At 47.8% G+C, this 20891-nt stretch overlaps 1 protein-coding gene across 6 annotated transcripts in view; it reads left to right on the forward strand.

The window, feature by feature from the left end:
• Positions 1-20891, forward strand: part of NTNG2 (netrin G2) — a 126981-nt gene that overhangs the window by 75872 nt on the left and 30218 nt on the right. For 2 of the 6 annotated variants that reach the window (XM_054998081.1, XM_054998082.1), the window contains exons 3-5: positions 7675-7843; positions 7966-7980; positions 19299-19323. In XM_054998081.1, the coding sequence (XP_054854056.1) occupies positions 7675-7843; positions 7966-7980; positions 19299-19323 (209 nt within the window). Of the gene's footprint in view, positions 1-7674; positions 7848-7965; positions 7981-8801; positions 8814-11665; positions 11687-16684; positions 16719-19298; positions 19324-20891 lie in introns of all 6 variants that reach the window. The other 4 variants (XM_054998079.1, XM_054998084.1, XM_054998078.1 and 1 more) reach the window with 3 other exon arrangements.

Genomic DNA, 20891 nt, shown 5'->3' on the forward strand with positions numbered 1-20891 from the left:
TGTGGTGTGGCCTGCAGTGGCTACCAGTGGCCCTCCCAGGAAGCATTCCCAGTAAAGCAGAAGTCCAGCCCACCACTGCTAGATTGTCAGTTATCAAACCCCAGACCTCCACCTGGTCCCCTTTGTGTCTGACATGTAAATTGCAAGTCCCCTTGATGGTTTTTTTTTAATTAAAATGTTTTTATCTAACCTTTCCCCCCCCCCATAAGAGGAGCCAAGATGGCTCATAACAGTATCAATTATACGTAGTGTCATTACTATGTACACTGTAAACTCATTGTTGGCGCTGAATGCCAGTTAATAGCAGTATTAGAACTAGCTTACTGGACGTTTTTGAACAGCAGTGGAAGCAGCCGCCTGCTGACCACAAATCCACTTGGGAAAATAGGTGAATAGTCACGAAGTCACCCGCGTGTCCCCCTCCTTCAGTCACCATTTAGATCTTCAATTGGGCAGCCATTCAATGTGAACAAGGTAGGGCAGGATTTGTGTTCCTTCTCAGCCTCTGAGAAGTGTTTGCTTTGCTCTCCTATTAGATGCAAAGATGCTCCCTTTTCTGTTTCAAGCTGAGGGTCATGATCAGGCCCCTGCAGGATGAAATCCACGTCAAACCAGTACCAGGGATTTGAGGTTTAGGTAGGGAGTGGGTAAGGGGAGGTGGGAACATTTACTCCAGGGAGGCTCAGCAGCTAAACAAGGAGGAATCCTCGGCCTCTGCTGCTTGGAGCCGTTCCGCCGTTCATTATTAAATAATGCCTCTTGATTGATTGGTCTGAAAAGTGCTGTGTTGTGGGGTCAGGTTACACAGGTTACCATTTTCTGATTAGATTGATGACTCTCAAAGGTTGAATTCAGGAAGCAATTCTCTAGCAAAATTGATCCTTTGGATGAGGGAAGTGTATTTATTTTTTGCCCTGCAGATGGATCCCTACAGTGAGAAACGGCTGATCTGGGGTAGCACAGTGTAGGGCAGAGGGGTGTCTTGGTATTTCTAGTCTGGGCTTTTTTTCTGGGGAAAGAGGTGGTGGAACTCAGTGGGTTTCCCTTGGAGAAAATGGTCACATGGCTGGTGGCCCCGCCCCCTGATCTCCAGACAGAGGAGAGTTGAGATTGCCCTCCGCGCCGCTTACAGGCCCGCCGCTTTGGCGGCGCGGAGGGCAATCTCAACTCCCCTCTGTCTGGAGATCAGGGGGCGGGGCCACCAGCCATGTGGCCATTTTCAAGAGGTTCCGGAACGCCGTTCCACCCCATTCCTGCTGAAAAAAAGCCCTGTTTCTAGTGCATTTCAGAGATGCTGTGAAGTGTAGAGGCAGCTCTCCTCTGTATGCTTCCCCATACAGAATTCCTTGCAAGACCTGAGTTCCCTGAGCAAGATAAGCCACAGAGAATATTAGCTGCAACTTTAAGACTTAATACAAATAACTACAACAAATTGAATCTCTCGTTCATTCTTAAAGCATGATGTTTTCTTAGTTTCTTCGGCTTTTAACATACATTTATTTAATTTATTTTTACTTGTTTAAATTTATATTCTGCCCTCTCCTCACCGGCAGGCTGAGGGCAGATCACATTTGTATATATTAAAATTACAACCACTGTTTAAAAACATAATAGATACAGTATAAATATTTTTTTAAAAAAACACAAGCAGCACAAAACAGTTCATTAATCCATTTCCAACCGTCACTGAAAGAAGGAGGAACTTCTTTTTTGGAGGTGGATGTTCAATAGGGAGGGCTCTGTTCTACCCTATTTCGGCCGTCGGGGGTCCTACCCAGCATCAACCAAACGCCTGGCAGAACAACTGTGTCTTACAGGCCCGGTGGAATGATAGCAAATCCAGCCAGGTCCTGGTCTCATTAGACAGAGCGTTCCACCAGGTTGGAGCCAGGACCGAAAAGGCCCTGACTTTGGTTGATGCTAGGCGGGCCTCCCTGGGGTCAGGGATCATTAGTAGCTGTTTATCAGTAGATCAAAGCGTCCTCTGGGGCACATATGGGGAGGGACAATCCTGAATATATGCAGGTCCACATAGGGCTTTATAGGTTAATACCTAAACCTTGAATTTGATTTGGTACTCTACTGGTAACCAATGCAGCTGGCACAATACCGGTATGATGTGTGCACTTCTCAGCACTCCAGTGATTACACGCACCGCTGCATTTTGGATCAGCTGCAACCGCCAGATCAGATTCAAGGGAAGCCCTGCATAGAGCGCGTTACAGTAGTCTAACCTAGAGGTGACCATTGCCTGAATCATTGTAGTTAAGTCGCGGGTCAAGAGATCAGGGGCAAGTTGCCTGGTCTGCCGAAGATGGAAGAAAGAAGACCGGGCAACCGCAGCTACCTGAGCCTCCATCTTCAAGGAGGCATCCAGGACCACCCCCAGGCTTCTGACTCTTGGGGCCGGTACAAGTCCTGCCCTGTTGAGAACAGGAAGTCGGGGTCCCAAATCCACGTGCCCGCGACTTAAGTACAGGCTCTCCGCCTTCGTGGGATTTAATTTCAGCCAACGCTGTTTCAACCATCCAGCCAAGGCTTCAAAAGCATTTATTCAGATCATCAACAGAGATGCACAAAATATAACTTGATTCCCTCTCCTTGGTCCTTTTCACTGACGCTTGCTCCTCAAAGCTCTTAAGAAATGGTTGAAGACTGTATCTTGTTCAGCAACATCCATGTTGCACCTACATTTCTTTCTTTTCCCCGATGAACAAAAGGAACAATCCGTGAAGAAGTTCTCTTGTGTACCGCCACTGCTCAAGAGCTCTCCTGACCACTTACGTTGATCCTGTTCTCTAGTTTTCCACTTGTGTCCAAAACAGCTAAACAAGCCAAGGCTAATGTTTCCACGTATTGTCTAGTTTGATTTATGCAGCTAAGACATTTCTATAAAGAGAAAAATCAAAATCTAGCTTCAGCCCTCCATCGCAATCTGTGTTGGTTCCAGCATTTGGGGCCATCTAAACCTTCCTAATTGGGTTACTGCAATGTTGTCTATTTGGGACTGATCTTAAGTGGCCAAAAGCGGCCAAAATAATGCCACTTGGTTACTGACAGGATTGCTCTGGGATGCTCCGTTTCACCTACCTTGAACCTTCTTCAGTCATCTCTGCTTTGTTTGCAGGCTCAATTCCAAGGGCTGGTTTTACCCTTGAATGCTGTAAATGTCTTGGGCCCTGAGCACCTCATGGAAATCTTCATTATCGGCTTCCCCAGCTTCTCAGATCTACCAGTGAAACCCAGCTTTGCATTCCATCTCCAATGGAGGCAAGGTTGACCTCCGCAGGGCTTTTTCCATTGTAGCCCTGCAGCTGTGGAATAGATGCAGAGGAGTTAGCTGTGTTAGTCTGTAGTAGCAAAATCAAAAAGAGTCCAGTAGCACCTTTAAGACTAACCAACTTTATTGTAGCATAAGCTTTTGAGAACCACAGCTCTCTTCGTCAGATGCGTGGAGGGCAAGAAGAAACTGGTCAGATATATAGGTGGAGAGGGGAGGGCGGAGTAGATGCAAACAGTAGCTTCTGATATGGAGATCAGTTTGCTTCTGTTAAGGAAGTCAGTTACTTCTGCTAATGAGATAACCGTTCATAGTCTCTATTCAATCCCAGCTTGACTGAGTCAAATTTACATATGAATTCCAATTCAGCTGTGGAATGCTCTCCTTTGAGAAATTTATTTGGCTCCATCCTGATTGTCCTTTTAAAGCAGCTAAACATCTTTTTTTTTAAATTTCCAGTCTGCTATTGGTGATTCGGGTGGGCTTTTACGAAATGTCTTTATTTTGCTGATGATGATTATATTGTTGTCTGTTGGCATATTAAACTGTTGGTCTTGACTTAATGATTATTTTTTTAAAGCATGCCTTGCATTCTTTTATTCAGAAGGGTACAACAATCTTTTTAGAAGGATGAAAAATGATATATACTTGAAAGAAGCATAACGTGCAAACTGGGAATCCTCTTCCACGCCCTCCAACTGTCAGGATGGTTCATGCCAACCCGGAATGGCCTTTTCCGTTCTGGCGGACCCACGAAGTGCTCACCCTTCTCACCCTCTAGACTGGCTGGGGTTGCAGTGACTGCAATTCTGAGTGACAAAAAGAGGGTGGAGGCTTCACTCAGGCCTGTAGCAGGTTGATCGGAGACATTCTGACAGGGTCAGTGCAAGTAGTCAAGCCCACCTGGGTGCTTGATAGAAATCAGATGAGATTCCTAGGTGGGTGCAAGCCCCTGTGGCAGTGGGCATGCCGACGTCCCGTCAGCGGATCGGTCTCCCGCCCAAAGCTATAGCCGCTCATTAGCATAGCCTGGGGAGCGCCTTGGGCCGTTCCTTCTCCAAAGCAGGGCACTGCTATCTGCTAAAAGGGCGGCCAAGATGAATCTAGTCAAGATGGAGTCAGAGCAGACAGCACACATCTGGGAAGGGGGTCCCTGGTTCCTGGCCTCCCAAATAAAGCCGTTATGGCTGAGATCATGGAAGATGCTTCCAAAGTGGACAAACAGAAGCCACAGAGGTAACAATGCAAAGAGGGAGTACCTGGATGCCGCTTTCTCTTTCTTTAGGAATGGGGTCCATAGCTCAGTGCCCCTTGCTTTGTATGCAGAAGGTTCCAGGTTCAGCCCCAAGCATCTCCGGGAAGAAGTAGGAGGTCTCAAAACAGCAGCATCTTTCGTCCATGTCTTTCAGAAAAGGGCTACTGTCCTGTGCTAGATGGGCCACTGTTCTGAAGCCTTGTAAGGCAGTTTCTGTGCCTATGACTCCTGGCTAAGGTCTGTGCTGTCCTGCTCCCAAGAGAAAGATCCTGTTCTGTCCTGGGTCCCACACCGTGGTGATGAGGCTGTGACCTGCCGTAACCTGCTACTTCACTTTCCCTGTTAAAAAAAAGGAATTGCAGCAAGAGAGGAAGCCAGTGTTCCAGAGGTGTTCAATAATTCAGAGAGTCGGGCACAGTGGCACCTGAGCGCTGGTCGGGCACAGTGGCACCGAGCGCTGGTCATTGCCTCTGCAGGGAGGGGGGCTGGTCAAGGGCAGATGGAGGTAGCTGTCTGCACCCCGGCATAGGGCAGCCTTGAGTGGGATAATCTGAAAGGGATAGACAGACACACACCCAATATTGAAGCCTGATGCTTTGGGGCTCTTTCTGCTGTGATCGGCCTTCCTCAGCACTTTCAACAACAGGCTCTCCAAACCCTCGTTTGCTGCATTTGGCAGCCTTTTGCTTCAGAGATCAAATCTGTCTCCAGTGCCCCTTTAGTCTAAGAATGACTCTCCTTACCCCCTCCCCCCATTTTGGAGCGGAGCAAAGCAACATCTGATGTATGAGAGGCGGGAGAGGGGGCCGCTTGCCTTGCTGCTTCCTGGCCTGCGTAACCAGTTGGTTGCAAATAAGAGCAAGGGATCAAAAATAACCCCAGTGTTTTTTTTGTTAAGCTAACAAACCTATCAGTGATAACACAAATGACATTAAGGCCTAGGCAGGCTCACTGGATCTGAGGGAGAGACGCGTGAGAAACTCCTACTCTTGGACTGCTCACAGTGTCATTTGGAGATTTCTCTCTTGAGGGCTGGCAAAGGAGAAGCAAAACGTGTGTTAATAGCCCTTGAAATTGGGGACCGTCTGTAGTGTTTGTGCTCCCCCCCCCCCCCGGCCACCGAATGTTCACAAAGCAGCAGCCTTAAGTTTCCAATCTCCTCTGCTGATGGACTGTGACTCCACTGCCTTTTTGAGTCCGTCTTTCAGTCCAAATGGCTTTGGGCCGGATAAGGCTTTTTTGATCTCACTGGTGCCCCTTTATAGAGAATGAATCTCCTGCCTTCTTGGAGAAGATCTCAAATTTGTTAACAAGTTGATAAAATAAAGTTCATGAGAATCAAAATTCTTTAATAGCAGGTACTAGAAATTGGCTAATATCCCCAGTTGTGCCCTCTTTGTGAGCATCCGTGTAAAGCAAGATCTTGAGTGGTTTGATGCATTTTACAATCAGGGCAGATGCTTGCAAGATGCACGTGTGCTCGTGTGTGCATGCACACATGCGGGTGTCTATCCCCCTCCCCCCTCCCCCCCAAGCTACAAATTTTACTCTTCCAAAGGTGGAAGTAGTCTGCTGTAGGGTTGGCTCCACCCGGGGCCTGTCAATCCAGTAAAGTTCTCTTCCCAGTTTTGCTGTTGGGGATGGGAATTGTGGTTCTGTGGCCTCATGAAATGAATCAGAAGGTGAAGGAACTGGTTACCTCTTAGTTCCCAGTGCTGATTTAAGATGCTTACCTTGGAAGCCCTTCCTGAACTCGAAGCTGGGCCCCCTTTCTGGAAATAACAAATCCGTATAGCAACTGCCCTCCTCATGTAGGGTTATCAACTCCAGGTTGGGAAATTCCTAGAGATTTGGGGATGGGGATGGGAAGGGCAGGGCCTGAGCAGGAATGCCAGCCCCCCACCTCCACCTTTTGTTCCCTCCAGCCCCACTCACCTGGCCACAAGGGGGAGGGGGGCATACCTGGAGCCACCAGAGCATGTGGTGAAATGGCATGCTCTCTGAAGGCCCGATGATGTCACTTCCGTTTGAAAACTGGAAGCAGCAGGGTCTCAGCAGGGGCAAACCTGCCACCAGTAGGCAACCCCGGCAAACGGGTAGTGCATGGGCTCCCAGCCAGTGTGCGATGATGTCACTTCTGGAAGTGACATCATCATGCTGGCCGTGGGAGTGCTTCTGCAGTTTGCACAAGACCGATTTTGACCCCAAACAGGCAAATTGGCCCTGAACAAAGTCCCGGAGCACTCCTGCAGCCATCGTGATGGTGTCATTTCTGGACGTGGCGTCATTGCACACTGGCTGGGAGTGTGTGTGCATGAAGGTAGCAGCCCAGTAAGTACTGCCCCCCTCTGGTTGCTGGAGTGACCTGGCAGCCCTAGGGGCAGCTGAGCAAGGAGAACGGAAAGTGGTGGTCGGAGGGTAGGGGCTGGGACAAGAAGGTGGAGCCAGTGGCAGGAAGCACGAGGGGGTGGTTCTTGGAAGGGTGCTTCCATAGAGGGGCAGTTTCCTGTTGTGGATTCATTGCTGTTGCAAATGCAGAGCCATTTGCAGCTGCCACAGGGTGGCGTGTGAGTCTCTGGGTTTCCCTTGCGCCCGTCATTCCCCGTGCCGCTGTATCACTGGAGGGCTTTTTGCCAATTTTGTTTTAAAAGCTAGCTGAAAGCACTCTGGCAGGCGGGGGAGAACGGCAGGCCGGAGGGGACAGGGATGGCAAATGGGACGGGACAGAGGCAGGGAAATCTGTACGTTTCTGTCCACTGTGACTCCTGTGTTTCCAGGAACATCAGATCAAGACAGGTTCCTGAAATGTGGGAGCAAAGGAGGGGAAGCCGTGGAAGGAGGAGGAAGTTGTATGGATGCGCTGAAAAACCCTGCTGCGGTCTGAGAGCCAGGGCAGAGCAGATCCTCTTCGTGGGAGCAGCCAGACTCTGGGGTTGGGGGTGGGGGTGGGAGGAGAAGGAAGGGGCAACAAGCAAAGGAAGCAGGGGCCAGGGCGCCTGCGGGAGGGGGGATTTCTTCCTCATGGATTCCCCTTTTGTCAATTTATGTTGCTTTTACATTATAGTCTTCTGAAATTGTATGAATTTGTACGAACGAATGAACGAATTCTCACAGTTGCCTTGCATGGCTTCCCTTTCAGGTGTAAATGCAACCTTCATGCCAACCTATGTACCTTCAAAGAGGGCAGCCTCCAGTGCGAGTGTGAGCACAACACAACCGGGCAGGATTGTGGCAGGTGCAAGAAGAACTTCCGCAGCAAGTCATGGCGGGCTGGCTCCTACCTGCCTCTTCCCAACGGCTCTCCGAATGTGTGTAAGTTGCTGTTCATTCGATGCCCTTCCCCCGCCCCCAGGAAGGGCGGGTCTGAACTGCATTTGAGGCTTCTTTGGTTGGTGTCTCACAACAATGCTTGTCCCTGAGGAGCACGCAGACCTGCCTGGGATCAGTGCAGAGGCTGAGCAAACAACTTGGCTTCACAATGGAAGCGGGTGAAGCATGCAGGAGAATCAGTGAGGACTCTTGGTTGACTGCCAACAGTAAGGACGGATGGCACGTCTGTTGGAAAGGGGGGCTTTGGCTGGGGGATCGCTAAGGTCAGTGACTCTTGGGCAAAATGCTCCGTGGTGTAGCATTTCTAAACTTCCTGAGATACTTCAAAGAGGAAAACAGTCCCCAAATGGTTCACCACACGGCTACGGAACTTAGGAGACAAAAATACATTATTTACACCAAATATTAGAAATGGTTCTGATACTTCTCCTTTTATGAATAATGATAATTTTCAAAATAATAATGGAACTCCAGTGCCTTTTCAGATTGTTGGTGGGAAATGTCAAATCCTGTGTGTTACTGAGGGTGAAAAGAGCAGCGCTTCACATTTCTGTGACATATTACAAGTATTCAGAGAGCTTCATGTATGTTCTTAGTAATTCTTGTAAGGTAGGCCAATACTATAATCCCCACATTACAGATGTTGCCTGAGAATACAGATGTTTTCAGAGAATAGAAGCCCAGGAGTCTCACCATTAGCCACTGGTATACATCATCTCTTTTTCTAAGATGGCCTGAGACACACTCCTTTCCAGATGTTCACAGGATGGCTTTCACATCTGGGATACTGCCATCTCCTGACAATTCTGTCCTCCCAAGCCAACCAGTTTTTGTACAGAAGGTTTTTGTCAGCTTCCAACAGGCATTTCAACTTTTTCTCCTCCTCCTGCCTAAAATCTGGGGGTGTGACCATGTTACAGCCCAAAGAGGAAAGAGTCTTGTTGCACCGTTAAGGTCTAACAGATTGGTTGTGATAGAAACTTACATGAATTAAAGCCTGCCTACAACTGATGAAGCCTAACGGAAGTCGGGCACCACCGGATACAAGAACCAGAAACGACAAACAAATTCCGGTGTACAGGAACTACAAGGTTCCACAATCTCTTAAGAAACTTTTTGTATATTTTTAAATATTTTTAAAGTGCAAAGTGCTGATATTGTGCCTACAATAAACAATACAAATAAACAGTCAATGTGCAAACCAATCTAACTGGTAAAGTTCAACCATATACATATAAGTCCAACTGGTAAAGTTCAACAATCCATGAGCAAGGCTGTCAACACATGACAACACAAAGATCCAGTGAAGGTGCTATAGCTGAGCACTTCTTCAGGTGGCTAAAGAAACGCTCAGCTACAGCACCTTCACTGGATCTTTGGATTTGGAGGTCACTACCTCGGCATTAGTGCAATATACTGGGAATTTCATCCTCATGTGTTGACTGCCTTGCTCATGGATTGTTGAACTTTACCAGTTGGACTTATATGTATATGGTTGAACTTTACCAGTTGGATTGGTTTGCACATTGACTGTTTATTTGTATTGTTTATTGTATGCACAATATCAGCACTTTGCACTTTAAAAATGTTTTAGAATATACAAAAAGTTTCTTAAAAGATTTTGGACCTTGTAGTTCCTGTACACCGGAATTTGTTTGTCGTTTCTGGTACAACCGATGAAGCAGCTGTTGTGCATGGTAAGTTTTGACCACAGTAAATCTGTTTGCCTTTCATGGGGCTGCAAGACTCTGCTTTGTTGCTTCTCCAACGGGGTGGTGGGGACAGTCTGCCCAGGGGATCACAACACACTGGTGATGGGGGCCGTGACCACAGTAGCCTTTTCGGGACAGTTTGAATAACAGGGAACAGCAAACGCGGCTCCAGCCTCCAAAGCAGCAGCCTTAAGCATCCCCCCAAGGCAGTCTTTTTCCGCCAGTCTCTCTGTCCCTCCATTTGAAAGATTTATGTGCTTTAGGGTGATCAAAGCTGAAATCCAGGCTCCAAAGGCCATGACAGGAATGTTTTGTCTTTGCCAAGAAATGGGAGGCAAGCCGGCTCTTTGAAAGGGAACAGGCTTGTCAGCTACCCCGAGTCTCTGCCATCCTTCAAAGGCATCATTGAGAGCTTTTCGGTTCTGACAGCCACAGCAACGTTCTGTTTGTTGGCTCTCCTCCTTTTCCCATGAAATTTTCATCTTGCACTCATAGTATCAGGCCCAGATGTGCTTAGTTCTCGTGGCCCCTTCTTACATGCCCAGGGTAAGGCTGATCACCACCACCTTGGGGTCAAGTAGCAATTCCCCCCAGGCCAGTTTGGCCAGGGATCCTGATGGTGTTTTGCCATCTTCTGGGCATGGAGTTAGGGTCACTGGGTGTGTGCGTGCGGTGGGCAAGGTATTTGAGAATTTCCTGCATTCTGCAGGGGAGTTGGACTAGATGACCCTAGAGGTCCCTTCCAATCCTATGAGTCTATGATTCTATGAACTGCCCTGGATAGAGCCAGGCTAGAATAACCTGGAAGAGGACTGCGCTCCTGTAGTTTGAATACTTGCATTGAAGAATGAGTTGCATCTCTTTTGATCCCTTGGGCATTGCCAGGGAAGAACAGCTGTGCCAGGCAATATGTGCCACTGTATGAGCAAACTCTGATCATTTCCCAAGGAACCCCAGTGCCCCCCAAAACACACTTTGAAAATAACAAATCTCCTTTTTGTATGGGGACCTCAGCACCTCCCTGTTGTGCATCTGTGGGTTGCAGATTCCCCACAGATTCTAAACTGGGAGACTTTTTTTCTCAGCCAGAATGCAAGACATTGGTGAATGCAGTTTTGAGAGTGCGATATAGGGGGGAGGGACCGTCCTCCTTTAAAAGCCAGGAGAGTTATTCTGGTTCAGGAGTTCGCTTGTTCACGTTGGATCCCAAAGAGCTGTGCTCAGGGTTCATTGCTGGCACCACTGTGTGAGCCTGATCACTTGGTGGTGTCATAGCCTCAGGATATTACTGGCCTAGCAGGTAGGATGATTCTGAGCACAAATGACTAACAGTATAATAGTAGTCACTGAATATCCTCCAGATTTGATTTTCTCTTCAAAAATAGTGACGAGGGGCAGCTTCCTCCCCAAATCTTGCAGCTTTTCATCCCCTCTGCTGGTTCCACCCACTAATTCTGCTGTTTCATTCCACCCCAAGGATTCTCAGCCAGTCAGGAATTTTGGACTGAGCGTGGTGTCATCATAAGGCTGTTAGCTAATCGTATTTAGCTTTGTGCTAAGGATAAACAAATCAAGCCCATTGGGGGAAAGCGATGGTTCCTATACTGTTTACATGGGCAGTCCTAGCCAGTCAGGGATCGCTCTAAGAACTGTTTCCCTCCCTTTTCTACATGATCCCTGAAAGGTCTACAAATTTGGGTGGGGTTACTTTTGATTCTGATAAAGTTTTTCGGAAAACTGTCCAACTCTAATTTTGGTTCAAAACTACTAAGAGTTGTGCTGAATTTCATTGTGTACTAGAAGTGTAGTAACTTATTAAAGTGTTTTGCCAACGCTGCCAGAAATATTTGACCCCGCTCAGCCACAGGGCCAGGTAAGAGAACACTAATAAGTTAGGTCATCCGTGGGCTGATCTCTGCAGGTCACAGCAGGTGACTTGGATGTGAAACCCGGGCGCTTTCTGGCTGCCTCTTTGCATTGTCCTGCGCTGGCTGTTTTGACATTTGCCCACTTCCTGTTAATTAGCACGATGCCCTTCTTTGTATTTGCTGACCTTCTTATTTTTCCTTTCTTCTCCTTTCCTTGCAGGTGCAGCTCCAAACTTCGGCAGTAAGTAAAAATGTAACTTGAATCGCTGATATTTGACATGTTCGGCGCATGGTCTCTGCACACGTCCCTTGACAGGGAGAAGAATGGCTGTTTTCTCTGTCCATTAGCATCTTCCAGGCAATAACTCTGCTCCTTTAATTGTGCCTCATTTTCTGTCCCGTCAAAGAGCCTTCTTTGACTTCAGTAACCTCATTGTCTCTGTCGCTCTGGCTTGGCTTTCCCCCCCATGAGGTTTGTTAGAAAGGCAGCAGGAAAGAAAATAAAATGCTTGTCAAAAACACCAATGAATACAGTGAACTTTTCCCCTCAGCGTAACGGCAGTGCATTAAACGCACATCGTGAGGAGGGAGAGTTTTGGATTTCTCAGAAACAAGGGTTACTCCCTGTTACTTTAGTAGCTAGCCTAACATGCCATTTCAAATAAATATGAACAATCTGTTTTTGGATATTTCTGTGGAGCATTTATTAGCAAAAGCGTGCTTTAAATGAGGGTCACAACGAGCCCGTGGAGTTTCAGGTAAGAGAATTAATTCCTTTGTCAGGGCTGTGCGTGTGCTATAATTCCACAGCAATGCAGGAAAAGCATAGAATGTGGCACCAGCCACAGAATCTGACTTTCTGACAATCTCTAATTTCATTTTTAAAAGGCAGGTTTTTGGCCCTTGTGAGTTCAAAGTTCTTTGTGACATCTTTGATGAGGGACTCAATAACATTTCCATTGGCTGGAAATCCTGCTCCCTCCCCTTCCATAGCAAAATGAGAATTAATTACACCAAAGTGTAAAAATTATAGAATAAATCATGCAACACAAGAGAAAAATGTTCAGACTTGCAGGATTTATGCAGATCTGCATGATTTAAATGGGCTGCAAAATTTTCATTTTCTTAGCACATAGTTTGGATTAGCCAACTACAGCATTCTGCTGTTTTTTAAGCACTCCAAGCCATTTCTTCTGCGATGCATGACCCGTCAACTCAACCGCACCTTTCCATGAATTTCCCCACTGCTCATTTCCAGCTGCTCAGAGCACTTCCAGGACAGTCTGGGACAGGGCTTTTTTTCAGCTGGAACGCAGTGGAATGGAGTTCCGGAACCTCTTGAAAATGGTCACGTGGCCGGTGGCCCCACCCCCTGATCTCCAGACAGAGGAGAGTTTAGATTGCCCTCCATGCCGCTGAGCGGCGCGGAGGGCAATCTCAACTCCCCTCTGTCTGGAGATCAGGGGGCAGGGCACCGGCCATGTGACCATTTTCTCTGAGGGCAACCCACTGAGTTCCACCACCTCTTTTCCCCGAAAAAAAGCCCTGGTCTGGGATATCCCACAGTCAGCGTGGGTGGAGGAGTCCGCAACTTGCGAGCTCTCCAAGAACCCACACTGGCTTCTCAATAAACCATTGGGCTTTTGAGCCCAATCCACAGGAAAGTTCTCCTGCACGTGATGGGCTCTGTTCGTTTGAAGGGGATGGGGCTCTGGGGGGAGAATTTCTTGACGGATAGGTATTACTGCCTGGGAAATGAAAGAAGCCCTTTGGATTTTTGCATTGAGGCTCAATGGACTCCTTATTCAGCCTCCCAAGACCAGAGAGGACCTGAACGAGCAAAGTGCCATTGCAGAAGTGAGCTTTCCAAAGGTGAGGAGGAGCAGGCATTCTTGGAGCTTCAGAAACCAAAGGCTTTGGGTGACTTGTGTCTCTGATCCTTCATGACTCATGGCTAATTTCCTGATTTTCTCAATCCCCACCTTCTCCTGGTATTTTACGAAGTTCTTTTCCTTGGAGTGTTAACAGTTACTTTAAAGCAGGGGATATTTGAGCCAAGGCCAGCACTAAGGGAATTAAATGGAAGCGGATCATACTGAATGGAAGAGCAAAGTAACCCTAAGTTTCCTTATTGGCTCATCCTGCCCCTAAAGGTAAAGGTAAAGGTAGCCCCTGTGCAAGCACCGAGTCATTACTGACCCATGGGGGGACATCGCATCATGACATTTTCTTGGCAGACTTTTTATGGGGTGGTTTGCCATTGCCTTCCCCAGTCATCTACACTTTACCCCCAGGAAACCGGGGACTCATTTTACTGACCTCGGAAGGATGGACGGCTGAGTCAACCTTGAGCCGGCTACCTGAACCCAGCTTCCGCCAGGATCGAACTCAGGTCGTGAGCAGAACTTGGGCTGCAGTACTGCCACTTACCACTCTGTGCCACGGGGTTCTATCCTGCCCCTAGACCACTGTATTTAGTGAGTTATACTCAGCAGTTGATTACCTGCCTGAGCAAGTGGCTTTGCTTGGATGAGGGCTCTGACCCAAAGATATATAGAAGCTGCAGCACTCACCTGGTGCTCCCGTTTACACAGACCTCTTGATGCTGTTCAGTGCCACTTTATAGCACATCCGAGTGTTGGTGTGTGCGTGGGCCCTGTAGGTGCTGCTAAATGTAGGGGGAGGAACTTGTTCAGCAGACTACCATTGCAATCCCAGGCAGGTAACAAAGCACACAGCTTTATTGTGCCAGGGTGGACTGTGTTCACAAATCACATGGTTTGAGAGTTCCTCTAAGCACTGGCTGGCTTTGGCCTACTTTCTTTGAGAATGGGTTATAAACTACCACTCAACTTACGTGATACTTGGGTAGTGAAAGGAGGGTTACACAAACATTTGTTTCACATAATCTTCCAGGCTGTTTCAAACTTTTAAAAAAACAAGAGAGTTAGACCCAGGGCTCATTTCGAGGGGGAATGCACAGGAACGCAGTTCCGGCAGTTCCCCAAAGAGGTCACATGTCAGGTGGCCCCGCCCACCTGACTCTCATTTGGGGCCCGTTTCATCCTAGATTGGGACCAAAACGGCCCGGATCAGGCCTCTGACAGGTGGTGGATCACTCTCCTGCTCAGCAGCGGCCCGATCCTGACCGTTTTGGGCCCCTTTTTGGCCATTTTCAGCCCCTTTTTGCCATTTTGGGCCCAATTTCAGCCCTGAATGGCCAGGATTGGGTCCAAAACACCCAGGATAGGTGACATCAGGGGGTGTGGCGTATGCAAATCAGTTGTGCTAATGACACATTTCCGGTGATGTCAAGGGGTGTGGCATATGCTAATGAGTTATGCTAATGAGTTCCTCCAGCTCTTTTTCTACGAAATGACCCCTGGTTAGACCATATCTGTACTACAAACTGAGAGCAGTTTGGAACTATTGAACTGTCATAGGAACTCCCCCCCCCCCAAGTGCCAAAAATTGTGGGGAATATAGTTGTTGACGGCTTTTTTCAGGGGGAACGCAGGGGAACGGAGTTCCGGAACCTCTTGAAAATGGTCACATGGCTGGTGGCCCCGCCCCCTGATCTGCAGACAGAGGGGAGTTTTGATTGCACGGAGGGCAATCTCAACTCCCCTCTGTCTGGAGATCAGGGGGCGGGGCCACCAGCCATGTGACCATTTTCTCTGAGGGCAACCCACTGAGTTCCACCACCTCTTTCCCCAGAAAAAAAGCTCTGGTTGTTGATATGTTGAGAATCCTTTGTTAGCAATTCTGTCCACTTTCCACTCTGGATACAGAATTACCGGTAAACCAGTTTAAATCTGTAGGATCTCTGTGCTCTTGACATATTAGAGGCCTTCTGCAGGGCTTCTTCTAGGTATTGAATGCTTCATTTTATACTGACCCCAGTTGCCCAGCTATGGCAAAAAAGGAAGTTCATGATCTCTGTAATGGTGTGAGAGAGATTTGCAAGATCGGCGCGGCTCGCTCTTACAGGGGTTGGTCTGATTAATCTAAAATCTGCACTTCGTTGCCAACACGCAAATCTTTTCGTTACACACAGAATGGCATGATTTTTTCTAGCATCCCGAAAGGTTTGTCGTGAATGTGTCCAGGCCATTACTGTACACTGAACAGGTGACCAATAAGCTGAAGGATACAAGGAAATATCCTTCCCTGGAAGGATCTCCATCTTGTTTCGTCTTACGTTTAAATGATAGCCTCATGACCCGTGGTCATAAGCAATAAAGGATTTAATGAAGTAAGCAGTCCCCAAGAGCCATATCCCGTACTTCCTTTTTTAAAATCCTGCCTTTATTTTCATTTTTTTTGCTTGTTTCCTGTTAGCCTATGAGCGGCCAAAGCGAGTTACTACCACAAAAGCCACGACCACTACAATGCCCCAAACCAGGACGGCTCCCACCACTGCTGCCCCCTCCCTTGTCAAGAGAGCCCCCGCCGCCTTGGCCACAGCTCTGCAGTCCGCTCCATTAGAGCCCATCTTGCTGAGAGATTTTTCCTCTCCTGCCCCCAGTAGCTTTTGTGTCCTGCTGTGGTTCATTAAGTAGCAATGATAATCTCCTAGAAGGAAAACTGTGGCTTGCCTCTTGACCCATCTTGTAGGAGTGGATCAGGGACATGGATAAAAATCACACGCCTTAGGCTTCGATCCTCCCTTTCGTCAGCAAATATCTTTGTTTGTTCCCAGACCTAATTAATTCAGAGAAGGGCATTGGGACAGTACACATTAATAATGCACAGCTCTTTTCCTTCAGGGCAGCAGCTGCAGGAGATTGGGAGGGGTCTCTTTAAGGAGCAGATGCTCTGAGGGTGTTAGTGCCGAGTGGAGGAGGGGACCGTGGAGGAAGGCCCACCCCCTCACTTTTCCTCAAGAATACTCTGAACACTTTAAGAGCATTTAAGAGAATCGCTGCGCACCAGCCTGCAATGTTGCTTTTCAGCTTACGTTCCGAGGAGCCTCAGGGTACTTGAAGATTTCCCGAGAAGAACAGTAATGGCGGGCTTGCCCTGCCCTGAAAGGTGGCTTGTCCCTCTCTCTACCCATTTCCCTTGGCACTAGCAGGCACCCGTAGGGGAGGGCTGTCTCTGCATTCTGGGATGTGCTCTTTATGTGGCAAGGGGGTTGCAGCGTGAGGCCTCCCAGCCAAGCCCATGCTCTGTGCAGATTCCGGGGCCAGTTCTCAGGCCAAACCCTCCGAATGATGAGTGTATGGCAGGACGTGAGCTCTGCTTGCTCCCGGCTGTTAGCAGCAAGGGCAGTGCCTGACAAGCCCTCTCCTGGGCCCACATTGTTAGTGGCCTGGGCCAAGCCAAGCTTTCCTGCAGGCCTTAGCATGGAGCCATCTGTCAGTGGTGCAGGCCCAGGGAGTGACGGGTGTGCCTTGCTTGGCATGACTAAATACCTTGAACTGGGCCTGCCAGAACATACTCTGGAATGTTATTTATTATTTATTTACTTAATGAAGACCCAAAGGAGCATGCAACATTCTCCCTCCATTTTACCCTCACAAAAACCCTGTGAGGTAGGCTACGCTGTATGTGGCTGGCTCATGTTTCCCCTCGTGAGCTTCCATGGCTGATGGAATTTGAACTTGATCTCCCAGGTCCTTGCCTGAAACTCTAACCACGGTGACTATTGTGCAGGACACAGCACTTCCATAGCAGGGCTTGTGTACCTGGAAAGCCGGTGAGGAAGGCAGAATGTCCGACCCTGCACTGCTTTAAAACATTTGAAGTATATTCCAAAGTAAAGTCCAGCACTTGACTTGCAATGGGGGAAGGTGTAGATTTTCAGCAGCCTGGCAAACTTCTTGTAAATAAGTATAGACTTGTCGGAATTCTTCTTTTTGTGAGACAGGAACAGTTGCCCAGCTGCACAGCCACGGCAAAAGAGGAAGTCCATGATCTTTGTAAGGTTGGGTGGGTCACAGAGAATTGAGTCTGAGGGCATGCTGGCCATTTTCACACTGCTTACTGTCCACGGAACATCACACCAAGCTGCTGGAACGACAGCGTCTTCTTGGCACGATTTCGCACGAGAACTTCTGTTCTCGTGCGAAATCGTGCCAGGAAGATGCTGTTGTTCCAGCAGCTTGGCACGATGTTCTGTGGCTGGTAAGCAGTGTGAAAACGGCCACAGACTGGCATAGTCTCATGAGTGACATTGGAACCAAGAGCAGGCTCCTAATTTATACTCTTAGCCATTTGCCGTAGAAGTATTCAAGTCTCCTCCTCCTCCTCCTCCTCACTTCGTGGGTGTGATTTCACAACAGTGTGGAAATCATTGGCCCACCATTGGTCAGGCATGCATAACTTAAGATACACCAGGCTGAATGCAGGCCGCCAGCCGTGTACTGTGGCCCAGCAGGCACCTCTTGGTTTACTTACTGCCTGGAACTGCAAGAAACAGAGCGGTCATCAAATACAGATCACAGTGCACAGCGAGGAGGACCGAAGTCGGATCAGCCAGCCAGCCCTTGGACTGGTTGTAGTTCAGCTCCGGTGTAGCCTCAGCCAACTCAGATTCACTATTCATTAAGTAGAAATTTGACAAACTTACCCTTCTGTCCTAAAATATATATTCTCATCATGTATATGGCAGGCATTCCTATTCCTGGCTGGATTTTTCTGTAACATTGAAACATGGATTTTGTGCTTGGGGTGCAATCCGAGGCTGATGTGATTTCTATCCATGTTTGCATCTTGTGAAAAACATCCTTGCTGGCCGAGGTAGTGAATTGCAGTTCTGCCTTCTGTAAGCATTAGGGGGAACTAGAATCTTTCAAATGGAGTAATAGTCATTGAAAACAAACAAACAATGCCCCGTCCAACTTTTCACCGACTCCCCTTTGCTATATGAATCCGGATATCTTCTCAGTAAGATCCAGGGCTTTTTTTCTGGGAAAAGAGGTGGTGGAACTCAGTGGTGGAACTCAGGACCGCACAATGACGTCACTTTGGGTCAGCTGGAACAAGGGGGGAGTTTAACTCGCCCTCGGCAAAAATGGTCACATGGCTGGTGGCTCCGCCCCCTGATCTCCAGACAGAGGGGAGTTTAGATCGCCCTCCGCGCTGCTCGGCAGCGCGGAGGGCAATCTAAACTCCCCTCTGTCTGGAGATCAGGGGGCGGAGCCACCAGCCATGTGACCATTTTTAAGAGGTGCCAGAACTCCGTTCCACTGCGTTCCTGCTGAAAAAAAGCCCTGTTAAGATCCATTGCATTTTCTGCAGAAGCTGGAGCTTTACTCCACTCTTCATCTTTTTACTGGCCTTACAATGTGACTCTAAGAAGAGTTACTCCAGACTAAGCCCCTTGATTTAGTTAGCTAATTCCTAGGGCAGGATTTGAACATGCAACATGTGAGGGACATCTTTCATTGCATAAGAAATCTGCTGGTTAGAGAACTTTTAGTTAACTGCATGCCTTTTAGCCTATTAATCAGTCAATTAAATTTAAATAAAAGGTATGTTCTACCAAGCCTTTCTGAGATACTCATGAACGTATGAGATAATTTGCAGTTTAATAAATTGGGGGGGGAAGTCTTATGCACATTTACTTGGTAGTAAGTTGGATGGAATCCTGTAGTATTTACTTCCAATTAAACATGCATGATTCATTTAAATGTAAGCACATTTTTGCCCCACTGATAACAGTGGGAGAGATTTGAGCATATGCTTATTTGCCGCATTGAAACTTAAGAAATTTTAAAAGTGAGTCACTTCTGGATCATAGAATCATAGAGCTGGAAGGAGGCTGGACCTTCTGGTCCAACCCCCTGCCCAATGCAGGAACAATCTAAAGCATCCCTGACAAGTATTCGTCCAGCCGCTCCTTGAAGACTGCCAGCAAGGGGGAGCCACCACGTTCCTAGGCATGCACAATGTTAGAAGGGAAGGCTGAGTTTAATATTTTATTTTTCATTGTCTATGATGATAACGCATCTTGGCCAAAAGAAATAAACCAGGTGCCCTTAACTCGAAGACCTACTAGTTAAATCTGGTTAATTGTCTAGGGTTGCCAGCAGGCCTGGAAACGTGTCCTGTCCCTTTAATAGAGGCTTAATATGTAGAAATAGGCAGTTGAAGCTTTTCATCTAGAGGTAAACAATATTATCCTGGTAAATAACATCCCATTAAGTCTTCGTTAAAGGGAACAGGACATTTCCCCCCCTGGCAGTTGGTAACCCTATACCTGTCCAGACCAATTAATCAACTAAATCTTATTATTGAGAAATTTATTGCATACACCAATTTGAGTTTGCAGCTCAAGTGATAACATGAAACCTCCTGCAAACTTCCGTTCTCTGAAGTGGGAAGTTAGGCTTTTCAAAGGGTTCCCGATTCTCTTGAGAATCTCTTGACTGCCTGTGACCCTGTGTGCCTGTGATTCTTTCGTACCCTCTGAGCAGCCAGCGCTGAGCAGCCTGATAAACTTCTTGCTTCCGTATCAGTCTGAGAGAGACAGAAAAAAAAAACAGGTCTTCAAAAGCTAGACTCTGCCATTTCTGTTTTCTCACCTTGTGCTTGCTTTTCTACATAACTACCCTAAAGCAATTAGGCAAAGGCAAATGATATGAGAGGCATTTGCACAAGCCAGTTAGGTACCTACCTCTTTAGCCACTTGGTTCAAGCTGAAAACGTCATTTGTTAGTAGGAACCTCTTATTCATGCAGGCCGTTTCCATGACATTTATTTGCCCTGGGTTTGATGCTGTTGGGGAGTGGGTTTTTCCCCTGCTTCCCCACAGCATCATGATGCTTTCCTGCCCCATTCAGGACTTCCCCAGCTTTTCTCTGATCCTTCCTAAACCAGGTTTGCTGCGAAGTTTTGGGAAAGATCTCAGCAAAAGCTGGATGGCTGCCTATCTGTGGGTAAGTTCTGATTTTCCTAGTCCTGACCACATTTTCCCTGGCCCTTTCCCCCAAGCCAGCCTCCCCCCCCCATGCCCCTGATGGATCTTTTTAAAAAATTGACAATTGAATATTGTTATAGGGTTATAACCAGGGCTTTTTTTCAGGGGGAACGCGGGGGAACGGAGTTCCGGCACCTCTTGAAAATGGTCACATGGCCGGTGGCCCCGCCCCCTGATCTCCAGACAGAGGGGAGTTGAGATTGCCCTCCGTGCCGCTCCAGCAGTACGGAGGGCAATCTCAACTCCCCTCTGTCTGGAGATCAGGGGGCGGGGCCACCAGCCATGTGACCATTTTCTCCGAGGGCAACCCACTGAGTTCCACCACCTCTTTCCCCAGAAAAAAAGCCCTGGTTATAACGATCTATGTATCAGGTTCTCTGGTTTTCCAGCTTTTGTTGAAAAACAGGTTTCCAGCCTTATTTGTTGCAGAGATGTAAGGGGAAAGGTATATGTCTGCAAGAAAGAGGACAGAGGCTTTTTCTTCAGAGCGAAATAATTCAGAGGACCTTAGATTGTTATA

The sequence above is a fragment of the Eublepharis macularius genome, chromosome 14, assembly GCF_028583425.1.
Source record: "Eublepharis macularius isolate TG4126 chromosome 14, MPM_Emac_v1.0, whole genome shotgun sequence".
Lineage (NCBI taxonomy): Eukaryota > Metazoa > Chordata > Lepidosauria > Squamata > Eublepharidae > Eublepharis > Eublepharis macularius.